Source organism: Vanessa atalanta, chromosome 23 (assembly GCF_905147765.1).
Source record: "Vanessa atalanta chromosome 23, ilVanAtal1.2, whole genome shotgun sequence".
Classification (NCBI taxonomy): Eukaryota; Metazoa; Arthropoda; class Insecta; order Lepidoptera; family Nymphalidae; genus Vanessa; species Vanessa atalanta.
Genome location: NC_061893.1, coordinates 7,273,369 through 7,291,355, shown reverse-complemented (window position 1 = coordinate 7,291,355; position 17,987 = coordinate 7,273,369). Strand labels below are relative to the sequence as shown.

At 33.5% G+C, this 17,987-nt stretch overlaps 1 protein-coding gene across 3 annotated transcripts in view; it reads left to right on the top strand.

Annotated features, from left to right (window-relative positions):
* LOC125073240 (mushroom body large-type Kenyon cell-specific protein 1) overlaps positions 1 to 17,987 on the top strand; it is a 195,330-nt gene that overhangs the window by 66,221 nt on the left and 111,122 nt on the right. For all 3 annotated transcript variants that reach the window (XM_047683998.1, XM_047684000.1, XM_047683999.1), the window contains exon 2: positions 6,696 to 6,807. In XM_047683998.1, the coding sequence (XP_047539954.1) occupies positions 6,714 to 6,807 (94 nt within the window). In that variant the 5' untranslated portion in view covers positions 6,696 to 6,713. The remainder of the gene's footprint in view (positions 1 to 6,695; positions 6,808 to 17,987) is intronic.

Below are 17,987 nucleotides of genomic sequence, written 5' to 3'. Positions count from 1 at the left end.
AAACATTCCAGCGTTTAAAATATCAACTCGTTGGAAAATATATTCGCACTAAAATCCAGCTATTTTCCAGCACAACTTAAAAGTCGAAAATACAACATGGTGCGTTTTTTATTCGTGGCACGGCTTTCATAATAAACTTGTTGGCGGCGTGAGCCAAAACTAGCAGACGAAAACAATGGCAGCAACAGGTATTCAACCTACTGGCACAGCCAGTAAATACGCCGCTACGAACTAATGGAAACTATTCTCAAACGCAATAACTGTTGGAGCTGCCGTATATATTTTGTGAAACTTTCTAAAAAATTAAACGTTACTTTTAAAATCATTAATTTAATTCGAATTAAAATTAATATTTAGAAATCAATTGTTATATTTTATTCGAGTTCGTTATTTGTTATTAAAAATGAAATACATTGTTTGAAACACAAATGCACTTTTTATCTATTTTAAATCTCGAACGCTGTTCGCGTAACGGCAAAAAAAGTAAATCCGTTACGTTGGAAGAATATTTGTGGGTCACATTCAAATGTTCAAACGATTCGGAAGAAATTCCAAATTTATATTCAAACTGGTGATGCAGCGTATTTTTTTTTTCTAAAATATGTTTGATTTAAATTTTAAAAATGCTCGCGCGTTCTATATTTGAATTTCATAACAGCCTTGCCGTTTCCCGTGTATTATGATTTATGGGATAATAAGAATTTATTATAAATATATCTGAAATAATGTAATGTAATTCTGACTTTCGTAAATACATTATCTATTTTTATTGTTATATAAAACAAGTACGAACCAGTGTAAGCCAGTATAAGTCAGTATGAAGAAAATACCGTTATAATTTTACAGTATAAAAGAACATAAGGTTTTATAAATTGTTTAAATTCCACTAAGATAATCTCAAAGTTTGCTACTGCAGTTGGATAGGAAAACGAACTCGGGGCTTTATTATTTACCTCTAGGGGATTAAAGAAACACTATCGCAAATTTAAAATGCATCGTGTGCCTCTAAACCTATATACACAATAAATATCTGAATTACTGAACCGATATTGATGCGAATAACGCGAGTATTTATATCACGTGTTTCGTTTAAGAGACATATTTTGTATTATATTTGCAATCGTATGGTGTCACTACTTGGTAGGGCTTTGTGTAAGCCCGCCTGGGTAAGTACCTCTCATCACATATTATAACAACAAATAGTAATACTTTGTATTGTTGTGTTCCGGTTTGAGGGTTGAGTCACCCAGTATAACTACAGGCACAAGGGACATAAAATCTTAGATCCCAAGGCTTTTTGTGCATTGGAGTAATTCTTACAGCGCGGTGACTATGAGACTACTTACAATTAGGTGTGCTATTCGCTCGTCCGACTACCTATATTATATACCTTAATTCATATGGTTGGTGGTGCATGACGCCTCATGTTTTAAGGAATTGTTCATATTTCTAATAATGCCAATGTCACGAGTAGATCCTCAGATAACGCCTTTGCCCTTGACTTTATTAATTAAAAAAAAAACACAAATAAAAGTAACAAGTACAAAATAATTATTCCAATTTCAAATAAAAATAAAAATCACGAAATGAATAAAATTAAGAACAGATTAAATTTAGAACTAACATAGCTGACGGAAAACCCAGTAACTACCAACACCGATGTACCAAAATCACTTGTTAGATCAAAGCGTGGCGTCGAGAAAGTTCCATCCATTGAAATTTGAACAATGGCAAGTTTTCAGGAAGCGGCCGGGTTACCGTTTCGTTTTACATTAAAAACTTTGACGAAAATTGTTTCACGCGATGTTTATTCAATTAAAGTTTAGTTGATATCGGTCGAGGTTTGAGGTTTGATGGCTTGGCTTGTAATTAGATCGATTAAAGTAATTATTTTATACATAAAAAAAAACAATAATGTTTCACTTTAACCAGGTGTACTGAATTACACACAGTCTACGTAAATTAAATATGACAAAGTACGCGTTGATTCAAATTTGATATTGTTATCTAATATACTTATTTTTTTATTATCTGTATTTGTATTTGATAGCGAATATTTAATTAAACTAAATCAGTCCCTAATGAAATGAAATTTATTAATTACAATAATGACATCGAGAACCTAACAAATGCATATTCTTAACCTCGGACAGACCGCAGAATCACAAATAACGAATGGGTAAATAAATTAATTTAATAAATAATAAAAACGCGACGGTGGCGACCGACGAAAAGCGTTGGAAACTAATTAAAAACATCAATTCCGAGCCACGGTACGGGGGTATATTTCAAACACACGCACACACGCACACACCACCCCCGTGCACACACGGACGTGACGCACACAACAGTTAAAAATAAGACCCGGGCCATACCCGCGTGAGAGAATGCTAAGGTTGTGTAACGTGGAGAAACTTATATGTGACAATATATTTACTTGACAAATATTAATCATAACACAATAAATATTTCTTATATATATTTTTTTTATTAATAAATTATTTATATACAAAAAACATTATCACGTTCTTCTGAAGCTTTGTAAAGGAACCACACAAACTTCCTTTCTAGTAAGGATATTAAAAATGTATGATTAATGACACATATCATCAATAGCTAATCAAATGATATTTCACCATATATTTTACCATAAGATTCTCCTATCGCGTGAAATGCCTATTAACGATTAACGGGACGCAATCTCTGATTCAATAAAACTATCTACTACTCGCTAGATTCATTAGTTTCTACACAGATTTACACAATCCAAAATGTAAGCCTCAGTATTCACAGATTCAAAGTCCCAGCGTTTAGTTTAGACCAAAGCATTGTATCCACTCAACATTTAAATGAACATAAAAAAATCAATCAAACACCGACACATCCCGCCATATCAATTTATACTACATACCCAGTTCTACCCCATCCCCGTTACGATTCTAGAAGTTATCCGGGGGGACGGGGATAGCCGGGTGTCTTAAGGAGGAGAGAGACGGCGAAACCGAGTTATCGTAAATTGATCTGGGGGGGAAGGGGGGAACCCAAATTTGACAGCGATTGAAATTGGCGGGAAGATTATTGGCTTTTTTATGCGAAATTAGCATGCATTTGTTCGTATCGGAATCTGCATGTTATGAATAAATTACATGCGTTTTACCCCCTCGGCGTGTAGACATTACCCCCCATTGTGTATTGTGTCATCGGTTTTTTAAGTTTTTTTTTATTCACTTATTTAATTAAGTCAATTATGTACTTAGGGTATGTCACTAATTATGAGTACAATTTCGTTATTTAACCCATAATTTTATAACGTTTTTTTTTTTACATACATTTTAGTGTTTTATTTTTTTATATTCGTTAAGTCCCAGACGCGAGGTAATTAAAACTTGCCAAATTCTCAAAAAAAACTCTTTTGTTTTAAATATATTTTAACAAATGTCAGTTGATATGTCATAAGAAATGAGTAATTCTTATGTATAACATAATTGAAGTAAAATAACTACTGGAACTCATTAATTTTTATTTTTAACGTGTCTCGTAGTAATATATTGACTTTACATCGAAACAGAAGTTACAATGGTACAGTGACACAATCTCTCTTTACTGACTAGGTTAGGACCTTGGAAGGGTAGGGTCCTGAGCTGTATTCAAATATGACACTTATCGAACAACGAATAAGACTTAACTTTCGGTGCACGTGAATTTCCTTAGTAGTACTTTATTAATTCTAAGAGCTTAAATGGAAAGGTATTTGAATAACTTATCTCAACAATATATGGATTTAAATATTTTATTTGTATTAATTGTTAGTTTGTTGAAATAAAGACCAGCGTATGTTGATCTCTTTGATGAAAATTTACAGCGCGTACAATTCAGAACACACGTTCGTCGTAAAATTGTCAAGCAAATTCGAATTTGGAATTTAATTATCGCGCCAATGATAATAATATATTATTATCTACACCGAGATCGACATAGTTCTTAATTTAAAAACGAGAAAGAATTATTTGACAAAATTCTTTTGTATATAAAACTCCTTATTCTCAAAGCGAAAATTTTTCTTCACACAGTGTTCTTAAAAAAGTAATTAACATTTTAAAAAAGTGAACATGGCAAAGACTGTCTTTGTGCCGTCTTGGGACATAAAGCCACACACACAATCTTAATAACAAAATCGGAACGCTGCGAGCAATTTTAATGCTTATCGTTCACGAAAACATCGCTTTGCATAGCTTAGCATCTTACATTTCATACATTAAAATAAAAAAAAATAAAGATAATTTAAACATTTTGCACGGATTATAAATTGCATTAAATAGTCATCTTGATAGCATTTAAAAAATGCCTTACCAATACCTATTACCAACACTTACCCATTACAACATAGAATTGGTGTGTTTTCAGTATTAACAGTAATATACAGATTATAAATGTTACAAATACCAGTTGTCAGCCAGTTTTTTTTTTTAATTGAAGAAGATTGAAGAATTTTGTCGTCATAGATCTACCTATATACAGCAATGCCAAAAAAACGCAAGTAATCTATAGAGCTGCATAGCATTATCATCTAATGGGCGGTTGACCTGAAATAAGAATATCATAACTGGCCAGGGGGTGGACTTGGTACCTCCACCTCCTTGGGTTTTTAAAAAAGATTTTCGGTGAAGCGTCATATTCTTTTCGGCCAGTTTCAAGTTTTATTTGTCGCTTGGCTGTTATTATAATGTCTGGATTGTCTTTGTTTCGTTATTTAAATTGTTTATTTTTCGGGGCTAACAATTTGAGATTTTTAAAAACGTAGTCTGTTAAATTAAACTTCTTTGTTCAAATTAAGCAACTAAGTATAATTTATTGTGAAAACAGACTTAAAAGATATATTTAAAAGAACCCCCGAAAGGATTTTATCGTGAAGGAGCTTATTAATCTGTCCGTTTATTCAAGTTCATAGCGAAATGTTGTAGAGAGTTAGAGTTAATGGCAGAACATGTATTATGTAACGCTTTCGTCGAACGAAACAATAACACAAGAATATTAGTATCGATCTCACCCTTGATATCCCGCTTACCCACTCGAGCGTAATGGCGTCTTGAATAAAATAAGAAAATTATCACTGCCCGCTGGCGTGGGTGGATTTCGGAAGAACTCACCCCCCTCGGGTTTTAAAAAGAAAATTTCGGTGGAGCGTGATATTTTTAAAATAAGAACCTCTTCGTGGCATATTCCGTGGAGAGATTTTAAAATAAGAATAGTTTCGCGATACCCCCTACCACCCCGTTCGTCTGGAGTTCGAAATAACGACGCGTTCAGTCTCACCAATAACTGGCAATGTTTAATCAATTAAAAATATTTTAATTTGAACTGAAAGTAAAAATTAAATACACTCCATCACACACTTTACTAAATAAAAGCTTAATAAAAACATAACACTATAGAAACGCAAATTCGAAATATAAAACTATATAGAGAACGTTCCATTTTTAAAACTATTCATTGAAGAATACAAATTCGTCTAAACCGGTTTTAACGAGAAAAATCCCGCCTAAAATTCAGACTTACGAGCAGACAGCGGGGTTATTTCCACGATTAATTTTACTCGTTCAAGTAAATTTGAAGTTTAAACGCGTCTATAAGAATTCGGGGGCTAAAATCGGGTGGTTAGGGTATATTCGGGTGCTAGGGAGCTCCTTGATGAGAAGGTTTTTCGAAGAATCCATCCAGGGGTCATTCACCGGCGCACTCGATACGATGTTATAGTAATTGGATCTGCTAACGGATTGTGAAGCTTAGTATTAGTAACGGGGTACTATTTCGAATTCGTATTTATTTAGTTTTTATTTTTTGTTATGTAAATTATTTATAGTTCTAAATTAAGAACACTAGAATGCGCTTTTCATTAAATTGTTTTTCGTGAATGTTTTTTTTTTTTTAAATATTATAATAGTCAATGAAATCTGTGTTTACGAACAAGCCACTTTTTAAAAATGGAATTTCAAATTACATTTTCGGATTTTGCATTTACAAATCATTACTTATATAAATTTTAATTTGTTAATAAATGTTTGTGGAAATAAATATTTTATTATTTCATTATTAATCATTTAAAAGTACCTATATTAATAATATATCAATAACGTAATATTAAACATTTAATAGTAAATATATAATCATACTTTTTATCTGATATGAACCTGTAACAATAACTAAAGTACAGACTATAACATTTGCAGTCAGTTCTTGCTGGCTTTTTCACAGTCCCTTTTCACAAATACAAAGATTAACCGTACATACCCGGTGGTAGGGTTTTGTATATCCGTCTGAGTACCTTACCAATAACTCTATTGCCAAAATGTTGCACTCTGTATGGAAGAGTTTCTGTTTGACGAGTTTTGCAGGCACAAGAGTAAAATCTTAGACATGGGGTCTAAGCTAGGTAGTGGATTTCTACAGTGGTCTATGGGTGGAAGGTGGAGGTGATCATCAATAGTTAAATAATAAACTAAGACAACCACAATTTATCCAAAAATATTTAATTAACAAGTTGAAAGTTTATAAAGGCTTATAATATAATATGTATAGGAAAGGTGGCGCGCAATTAGTACAGGATAATTGTTTACAAAAATATAATAATTAAATAGGCATTACATTAGCAACACGTGTAAGCATTAGCTAATTACTAATAAAAGTAATGTTTTCAGGGTTGTCGCACGTGTGCAATGGCGGAGTGCTCATTCGCGCGCTGTCAGCAGGAACGCAGAGCCATACGGAAGGAGTTGCAGCGTTGGACGAAAAATATGGTCTATATATTAGGTTAGTTTTTATTGGATAATAATGTTATTAGTAGCGATTAGCTGAACGTTCATTGGTTAATCATTGCGCTACTAGTGACGTCACATTACAGATTCGGTGTACAGATATATTTTGAATTTGGAATATGTTCGAATGTGGAATTCCGACATCATTTACATTTCGTTTTAATTATAAATGATATTTTTATAATATCAGAATGTGATAATTCAGATTCTGCTTTTATTATAGATTTATAGTAGGTACTCGCAATACATAAATCTAGATAGTTAAACGAAAACTATTTTATATTTTATTAATAAATTGCCTATCGATCATAACAAATACAGAAAGTTATTAATAATCATTCTTCTAACATTATTAAGATTATATTATCGCTCGACGGTTTTTTTTCAACTAACATTCTCATGCTTTCACAGTATAAACACACTCACTGTAAAAATAAAATTCATGCATTAATTCCTTGTGCCATGAAATTTAAACGCTGAATTTTTAAAAAACAAAAAATATTTTCGTCATATTTTTTGATTATATATTACAATTAAAAAACTTATTATTTATTCAATACACGAATAAGCAATACAAATTTAAAATAAAACCACGCGGAACAAGCATAAATTCGCTTTGAAATATTAGCTCTACAAAACGTAACGCGTGAATGAGTACAACAAAAATTCACGACTAACTTTTCCCTTATTTTAAAGCCGCTAAAAGCGCTTTGTGACCAAATACAGTTGAATTATATGAGAAGAAAATATTACTCGCGTGGAAGATGTCGTTTCGTAATACAATATTTGAGTGTAAATAATTGTTCTTAACTCGTTAAAACTCAATAACTCATCTGCTTTTCTGAGCTTAATTTATTTTTAATTATGATCATTGTCATTGCGAACCCAATGTACTTTATTCGAGTAGGCTTTAAAGGGTCTGACGTCACCAGCACGTGTTGATTCTTTCGGAAGAATTGCAAAATTTAATATTTGAGTTGCGTGGTTTTTGAATCTTAACTTTAAAAGTCACACTTAATGGTCTTTCTAGCGATAGAACTTATGTTACAAGGTTTAGATGGAGGAATTTATTTTTAAAGGGAGAGGCCTTAGCCATGCAGTGGGCCGTTTTTTTTTACTTTAATGTGATTGGACAAAATCGGTTAGGAGAAATATTCTATCAACAGAATTAAATATTTATTGTGCCTTACGAATCTTTTACTACGAATATGAACATACTATAGAAAAACATATTTAAAAATAAGCAAAACGCAAAACTTCGCTTTTACGCTGTTGACCGTTGAGGAGTTCTTTTGTCTGGAATTCGAAGTGCTAGGTTACACTTACCATAAAAAAATCATGGAACTGTACCAACGTGTAAAATTTCAACTTCCTGGGATAACATGAAGAGGTTTTAAATCAACTTCTCTGCTAACAATGGTAGTAAAGAGTAACTCCTGAGTTTCTTGCCGGTTTTTCCAGATATAATAACGATTCAATAGTGGTTTTATGAATAAAGAAGACTTTGTTTCTTTTTAATGATTAAGAAAGGCGAACGAGCAAAAGAGTCACTTGATAAGTGTTCACCACCGCCCAAAGACAATGGCGCTGTAAGAAATATTAACCATCTTACATCTCCAATGCGTCATCAACCTTTGGAACTAAGATGTTAAATTCCTTGTGATTGTAATCACACTGGCTCACTCGCCCTTCAAACCGGAACACAACAATTCTGAGTCTGCTGTTTGGCGGTAGAATATCTGACAATCCCGTCTGGGTCCCTACCTAGCGTACCCAAATCCCTACCGCCAATGATTCTTGATGAACTAAAATTGCAAGTACCCAATTAAAAAATAAAAGTAACGATTTAAAAATACAATAAACACACGAAATGAATGTTTATACCGTATTGTGTAACACGTAGTCGTTAAACTTTACAGTTTTAGTGCTCAAATAGAACAAAAATACGTAAGGAGTAAGTTTCGAATTTCCTAGACATTTAGCGGGACTCGAAATTTTCAAATTAAACCTGTCGGGCGGACGCTAGCTGGTTAATATCATACTCCATACTCTACTCGTTTCCTGTACTTGCGTGAAATTTTGTTTGCTGTGTGCAAGGGAGTTTTAGATTCCGTGGTCACGGTGCCGGCGGAAGCGGGAGCGGTTTGCACGTGTCAAACAATCTTTCACGATTGTAGCAATAGCGGTAAAGTGTGCATTGTGTTCCTGTATCTGCATATATATAATATATTAATGTGTATCGTGTACGTTTCTTACATATATTCCTTGGTCCGTAAAAGTTGGTAGTCATATATAATAAAAATATTTTATTGCAAATTAAATTATGTACTTTTAACATATTATATATAAATACATATTCGTATAGGTATAAGTATTCAAATACATAGATTATCATTTTTAGAAGAAGAAAGTAACTATCTGTCTGTTTGTTGCTCTTTCACGGCCAAACCAAAGAACTGTATTTGATTAAATTTGGTATGAAGCAAGAACTCTAAGACCCTGCTTACATAGGGTACCTTTTTTCACGAGGCTGCTGCCGATAACTAGTATGTAAAGAAATGTTTTTAGTAACGATATACAAAACGCTTGTGTTCTTAAACCGCTGCCGCTCGTCCTCGGTCGCGGCCATAGAAGTCATATTATGAAGGAAAGGGTTATTACGCAAAGTTGCTACTAAACATTTTGGAGAGTTCAAACTTCACGTGAGATTGATTTTGTTTTGTACACCGAGTCGCACACACACATACACACATACAACATCACCACTAACCGTCTAGCTTAAATAGAAGCCTATTTATTTTGTACTGATAGTTGGAAGGATAAGTAGGAAGGCCACTTGCCTGTACATTTGCCTTTCAATGAATTATTTTTTCTGATTGATAATATGCTAAGCGGGTTCGAATCCAATACTTACAGGTAGTTTAGTAACCCAGCTGAACCATTTAGAATTCGTGGATCAATACAATTATTTGTAGATTCCCCAACTTTAAGGAAACTACTCAGGTAACATTCATCTCATTACAGAAGACCATCAGCTGACTCTTAGAAACGTATCTATAAGTATTGTTGTGTTCCGGTTTGATGTCTGGCTGTAAACAGAGGCATAAGAGACAACAACTCAGTTCACATGGTTGGTGACGCATTGTAAGGAATGGTTCTTTTACGGAGCCAGTTTCTATGGGCAGTGGTGATCATACATCATGATACGTTAGAGCATATAATATAATATATGTTCTAACTTAATCAATATAATAGTTGAATTAATTGTTTGTCAAATAAATTTATTTATAGAACAAGAAGTATTCACTGTTGAACAAGTGATTTATAATATTTGCGAAAAATCTTTCGTATAGTGAGAATTTGTCAATTTTTTTGTCAAGAGTTTCTTGCCGGTTCGATAGAATCTACAATCCGAACCGGTGGTAGCTTTACTTTAAATAGTTTGTTGAATGACGATTCAAAAGTGCTTGTAAAAGCTTACTAGAATAAAGTCTATTTTGATTTGATAGTTTTTAATCAAGTGTCCTGATGTATCATGATGGCAATAATTACGAGTTTATGAAATCAATATTAAACATTTTTAAGTATCTTATGTATTGAATCATCAGATTGCAAAACGTTAAGCTGTTTTGGAATGGCTGTTGGAAAATTAAGGACTTTTTTTAAATGCTAAAAATTTCTCACGAGGTAGTACCCGCGTCAGACCGGGTTCGCTGACCACTGTTACGTTTCGGTATTCGATGCTGTCGAGATCATTTTATAATACGAGTACCTATTTATAATAATAGGTCTTTTGAAATAAACTTTGCACTTACAAAAAATCTTACTTATAAAAATTAATAAATTTTTTTTGGCATTGGTTGGCGGACGAGCATTTGGGCCACCTGATGGTAAGTGGTCACCACCGCCCATAGACAAAGGCGCTGTAAGAATTATTAACCATTCCTTACATCACCTATGCGCCACCAACCTTGGGAACTAAGATGTTATGTCCCTTATGCCTGTGATTACACTGGCTCACTCACCCTTCTAACCGGAACACAACAATACAGTGTACTGTTATTTGGCGGTAGAATATCTGGTGAGTGGGTGGTACCTACCCAGATGGGCTTGCACAAAGCCCTACCACCAATTGATATTTGAACTCATGAAAGGTTTCATCCCGTTTGTTTCACCCTTGTGGGTGGTATTTTTTTTTTCAAATTGAAACGGGACCAAACAGAAAGTATACTGCCGCAAACAAATCAATAATTTTCCAAATCGATTTATAAATGACGGAGTTCTGACGTAACACACATAAAAAATACAACCGTACATTTTTATTTCTAACAATTTTTAATCTGTGATAACATCATTGATCTTTAATATTAATTAGTCGATAAGACATTGCGTAACATTTAATGACTTCATTGTGCAATACTTATGTTTAAAAAATCAAAGCAATATCTAAATAAGACCTATATGGCCAGGAGCAAAACAATTTCAAGGGCATCAGCGGTAAGATTTCCATATAGGCTGTACTGTCCAGAATATTAACTGGAGTTTGCGGGTTCAACCTCGAGCTAACGTTAATTTGAGTTTAAAATTCAAATCGTTCTCGATAAAGGAAAACATCGCGAGGAAAACTATCTACATGTGATTTCTGACAGCCTATTAAGAAATTACAAGATTATCAAATTTTTTATTTGTGTTTTGTTTATTTTGCAAAAAAATAACGACCTCAGCCGAGTATACGGTAATTTCTCACGTCAGTAGTGCCTTCATTACAAAGTTCGCTGGCCAGCGCGCCAGACGGTCGCTGTAACGAGGAGATTATTTTACGCCCACGCCCTGAACAGCGAACAGAAAAATAAGATATTCGTCCAAATAATCGGTTTCATTACTCGAGATTAGTAAGCAGTAACAACTGAACATCCCTCTTGACAAAGATACCCTCTTCTTAAGAATGCTTTTAGAGTTCGATGGAAGAATTAAATCTCACATGCAAGGAAATTCAGTATTAACACAAAACAAGCCACCAAAAATTCAGTTGTTTTCCCGGATTTGAACCCACAGCTTCAATTTGAATTCGACTGATTCAACCGCTGGGCCATCGCGGTTCAATTACTTAAAATGATGTTAAAATTAGTAAATTACTAAACAGATTTTAATGTCGTTTATTCATTTTAATAAACAAAAAAAAAATCAGCTATTTAATTTTAATATTAATCACATTAAAACGTAATCTTGGATACTTTTTGATTGCTTCGTTAATAAAACTACAAGTATTGATATGTTCCTTAAAACCTTTTAAAGGATTTTGAAATCTTATGCATATAAGATGAAATTCTTAACATATAAAAAATACATTGATACAGAGACATATTACTCGATACAAGATTCTATAGATGATAAAAAAGCGTGGAGTTAATAGTTGTTGACTTCCAGGCAGGATATATAACATACATATGTAATTGTATTTAACTAACATGACTGTATTTTTAGATGTTGAAAAAGAGTAACTACTGAGTTTCTTGCCGGTTCTTCTCGTTAGAATCTCCATTCCGAACAGGTGGTAGCTTCACTTAATATAGTTTGTTAAATGACGATTCAAAAGTCCTTGTAAAAGTCTACTTGAATAAAGTATATTTTGATTTGATTTAGCTTAATATAATGTGTATATTAGCCGGCTATGTACATACATACGTACATATAAGTACATATACGGCAGGGTAGCCCACTGTAATCTAATACGGATGCGCGAAAGAGCGACGGTTAATTCGTTTAAGGCCATTTTGAAGTTCGGCAGTACTTCTACCTTTATATGGGCAATGAAATATCGTCAAATAACGCTATGGCTTAAATCTCTTTAAGTTTTATCAAAATTAAAGTGATTACATTATTATTAATTTAAATACCTATATAGTGCTGGGTTAATCATTTGGGGGGCATTTACGACCTCCGTGGTCGAGTAGTGTGTACACCGGTTTTCATGAGTACGCCACTCCGAGGTCCCGGGTTCAAATCCCGGCCGAGTCAATATAGAAAAAGTTCATTAGTTTTCTATGTTGTCTTGGGTCTAGGTGTTTGTGGTTCCGTCGTTATTTCTGATTTTCCATAACACAAGTGCTTTAGCTACTTACATTGGGATCAGAGTAATGTATGTGATGTTGTCCAATATTTATTATATTATTATTATTTGGGGCTAGTGTTGGGCTGAAAATTTAGGGGCGCCAAAAACAGGGGACAAAAAGATTTCTTTTTCGCGTCGATAAATAATATCCAATCTTAAATAACAGACACAAAGAAATTAAATTAACACAAAGAGTTTATATATATTTTATAAGAGACAAAGGGAAAGAGAAAGGAAGGGAGGTTACCTGGAGGGGACAAAAGGCTTTTTGCTTACGTGATGATATTCTTATAATAATTTTGTTCCAAAAATATATATTTAATACATTTATTACTATGAATGAGTGATTATATTCATTTAAATATTATATATGGGAACATTATACACTTTATGTTAAATCTTGATAACTGGACGACATTTTTTACTGTGTGTGTGTGTGTGTGCTAAGGTTGAATCCGGCATTGGGCGCTTAAAATATATTACATAAAATACAATTTATAAATGTGTTTGTTGACAAAACAGTTCAGTACCTTTATCTCTTCGGCTTGTCAGGCGATTTAAATTATAACGAATGAATAAATATCTATACTAATATTATACTTGTCTGTCTGTTGGTCTTTCACTGCCAAACTGCTGAATCTAATTTGATGAAATTTCGTACAAAGCAAGCTTGAACTCCAAGAAAGGTACATTTTATACTTAACTTTTGTATGTTCGGCAACTAGTGTTCTATAAATAGTTTAATCTCAAATAGCTTCCAGACTCCATCTGTCAGTATCTCCGCTAACTTCTTCTAAGCTGCTCCACAGATTTTGATACGGTTTTCACCAAATAGTTGAGTGTCTGCTTTAAATTAAATATGGATTTATCAATTGGATTGGAATGGATTTAGCAAAAATTTATCGAAATTTGTCTAAAATCGTTACATACAAGTACAGACGATTTATATAAAAATAATCTTTTAAGATATTCCCAGTAGCCTGAGGGTAAGTTACTACTTTCCAGTGTTTCGCAGAGCACATCAAACCTGCGACTGATATCTGCCGTACTATTACCCTTTCAAAACCTAAGGGACGTGCGCTTAGGACTCTGTAAGTACACTAGTATACAATGTACTTACAGACACGTTGGCAAGTGGCTAACATCGCGTTACCGAAATCGCTCAGATTCAGAAGGACATAATCATACCATTACATAATATAAAACAAAGTCGCTTACCGCTGTCTGTCCCTGTGTATGCTTAGATCTCTAAAATTACACAATTTCGATGCGTTTTTTTTAATAGATATATTAATTCAAGAGGAAGGTTTATATGTATAATACATGCACAATATAGTAGAGAAACAATGATAATTTTAGAGGTTTCTGAAGTGATGTCGTTAATAAACACATATTTTTGCGCTTACATTGCAAATGCTGGCTGAACCCTACGAGATAGATCGAAATAATGTACTACAGTATTGTACACCTTAAAAAGGTCTTCATAAAAGTCCGCGATAGTATATGTCTATCTCTTAGGGATAACCCTCAATAAGCATTTTTTATCATTTACCTTTTACAAGAAATAATGGCTAATTGTCGAAGTGCTTTTAAGCAATACAGCATTAATGCTTATCCAATTAAGTACCTTAAACACATTGTGCATTTAATATAGATCAATATGGCTCTTTACAGCATGTAATTTAAATGAATATTTTCGAAGATATTACAGATTTAAAACGCAGGGACATCGTGGTTTGTATTGTCTAGTGACTGAAAAACTGCGAACGTTGTTAGACATTCTGTAGTATATTTAGTATCAGCATTGCACCCGTGTGAAGCCGGGGCGGGTCGATAGTGTTATTATATATATCAGTGGTCCTGTCTGTTAGTTATTATGTCCATATTTCGTAAGGCCTTGGTACCAACCACTATTTGCTCGTGCGAAAAAAAATGAAAAAATACGTGTTGATTTAAACACATGGTGGATGACGTCATCTGACACATGCGTAACGAGATTGATTATAAAATATGAAATCATGTGACAATTTATTGGTTTGATCAGATTTAATCCCGCGATCCTTTGGTAATGGCTTTGAGTCCACTGGGTCATGTCGGATGTATTTACGTGAGTTTACTATTAAAATTTAAAACATAAATTATAAAAATAAATCCAGGGATTAACCTGCACTCCCACTGCGATAAGTCTTTTTTTTTAACCACTTAACTCAAAGGTATCAAAAACTTCGTAAGAAAACTTGCTTGCTTTGAATAAAAATTATAGAAGCGTGGCATAAGCTCCGAACCATCTACTCAAGCCTAAGCCCAGCAGTGGGAATTCTCTTGTTTTTTCTTCTAATATATAACTTTCTCGATAACTATTTTTTATTACATCCAATACAATATTATCGTAATTAAAATAAAAACTTATAAATATTTATTAAATTTATAATATTCAGAGTTCAAAACTAATAAGATTCGTCGAGGTACCGTCTGAGTGGTATACTTATGGTGTGGGACGCACCACCCCAGGGTGGTAAGACGGTATCTAAGCGTATGGGTATTCAGAGATAAAGGATTCCACCTAATTCTACATGCGGCTATAGAGTTAGGAGCGAATGCAGGGGACGTGCCGCAATGGCCGCGCTTTATATACGCGACGTTGATATTTATTTATTTTAAAAATGTTTTTTTACATATTTAAAATGCATTTAATTCTAATGTAACTCTATTAAAACCATTATGGATTAGTATTTTTGACAAAATTTAATGACGATATAAAATATTTCATTCTATTGCGTAAATATTTAAACAAAAAAAAAAGGTGATATAAGTATCAAAAACAGACAAATCTATACTTTTTTTTTAATGAAAGATTTACATACCACAATATCTAAACGATTTTTTTAAGGTTAATAACATTATCATGACATTTAAATATTTTTGAATAAGTATCACGAGCAGCATTGTTTTCGTCTAAAACGAGACGAAAATTCTGTAACGAGATCTATCGAGTACAAGAAAATATAAAGTTGGATGTTTAGCTGCCACTGTGGCGCGGTGCATCGGTCGTCCGCAGTGCGCATGCGTCCTGTAGTTCCTCCGTTAAACAACCTGTTGCAACCAGCCCGGCGTGCACTAATGCAACTTCTACGCTCCGCAATCACAATCTAAATTCTAAAATATTTCGACCACATTAATAATCAAATAAGCGCGTTACGATAAAAACAATCCCGCAATAACGATACGATCCCGGGATCCCGGTTGTAAATGTCCGATATCTATTAACGTAACATTTCTTGTAAGTGCGGTCTAAGTGTCTCTGCGAGTTTTAAGACGGTGGTGAAGTGCTGTGAGAGTTGATTGGTGAGATAGGTGTCGAGATCGATATTATATTTTGTAAATACTATTGTTTTGTTCGTATTAAAAAAAAAAAAGTTTTATTAAAAGTGAACTATTGTAATATTTATCGCAGTTCCTGTTAAAAGTTCCGTATAGGAAGTCGGCTTAATTAGGCTTCGCGTAGTGAAACGTGCTTCAAAATAGCGTTAAGTAGGTAAAAATAGTTAAGGAATAGTTTTTAATTGTATTATATCGTAACGAAATATATTCCGGGATTTAAATTTCGGTCCCGGGATCGCTAGTCGGTAGCGAGTGCGGATAATTGGAGCAAGTCGGGGTGAATATCCGAAGTTTAGCAGCGTCGTGGAAGCGAGAGTTGGTGCTAGCAACAAGTGGTCGCCTGATGCATTTCCCGGTAACTGTGCCACTGTTATACGACTTTGCATGCCCGCTTTACGGGATTACGTAGCTACGTGTCCCGTATCCCGGGATCGCGAATACCGAATTTTTATTTTCGCTTTATGCCGTTGTTGATTTTGCAAACACTGTTTTCTAGTTAACGTTAACTGGTTTCGTATTTATTTGAAATTCGAAAATTTTGTTTTTTTTTTTTAATAATATTTTTAGTTTTTGTGTATGTGTGTGGGTGGGGTCGATACTTCTTTTGTTTTAGACGTGACGCGCCATCTTAGGTCGGCGACAAAAAAAGTGTCATGGCGACTTCTCTATAAAAGAAATTTGCTCTAGTTTTTGCTTGCCCATTTAAGTTCTTAACGCTGCTTTGAGCCTTGATTATGTGAGCACAAGTTATGTGCACAATTTGACGATAAATCTTTAGAAATTTTAAATATAGAAAGCATTACTTATTTTTTTTAAATTCCAAATTTGAACTTAACGTTTTTTCTGCTTACGAGAAAAGATTCATATTTTTGGGAAACCTTTAATTGATACGACAGTCAGATTGCTATCTAGTTTTGTAAGTATTTATTATTAATTAAATAATTATAATAAAATAATAAGTAATTTTAACTAAGTAATATGTTTTTTCATAAATTGATTTATCACAGCTTCAATAACAATAAAGGCAAAAATAACACGGAAACATATCGATAAGTGTTGCACAATAGCACAGTGTATAGTTTTAAACTCACTTAAGCTGAAAAAGGCTGAAAAATATTCCCACGGCCGATACTCCGTGAATTACAGTAAACCGTTAAAAAACGCACGAGGTAGTAGCGATTTTAAAATAATACAACACCGGTCAATATAACTGAACATTTGATTATTTTATTTAAATTAAAATTTAAAAAAAAATGTGTTTGAATTTGGAACAGATGAGGTTATTAAAAATTCAAAAATATTTTTGAATTTGGAACAGATATGATATGATGAACAGATATGACGACATTAAAAATTCAAAAATTTATACGAATTCGGAACAGACGATCCAGTTACGACACGTGTATCTTGAACAAAGATCTTTAAGTAGAAAGTTTGTCTAAGAGAAATAATATGAATATTCTACTTTTATTTAAAAAAAAACAATAATTCGAACGGGTGGATTGCGTGGTTTTGAAAATGAGTTCTATGTAGACAAAACTCATAATATCCTTTGTCTTTAGTTTAAGCTGTGCGTTTACCGGACTATGCTCACTTTACAATTGGGGTTTGTGCAAGTCCATCTAGATAGGTACCACCCAGTCATCATATTTTCTATAGCCACTGCAATGCTTGGTATTATT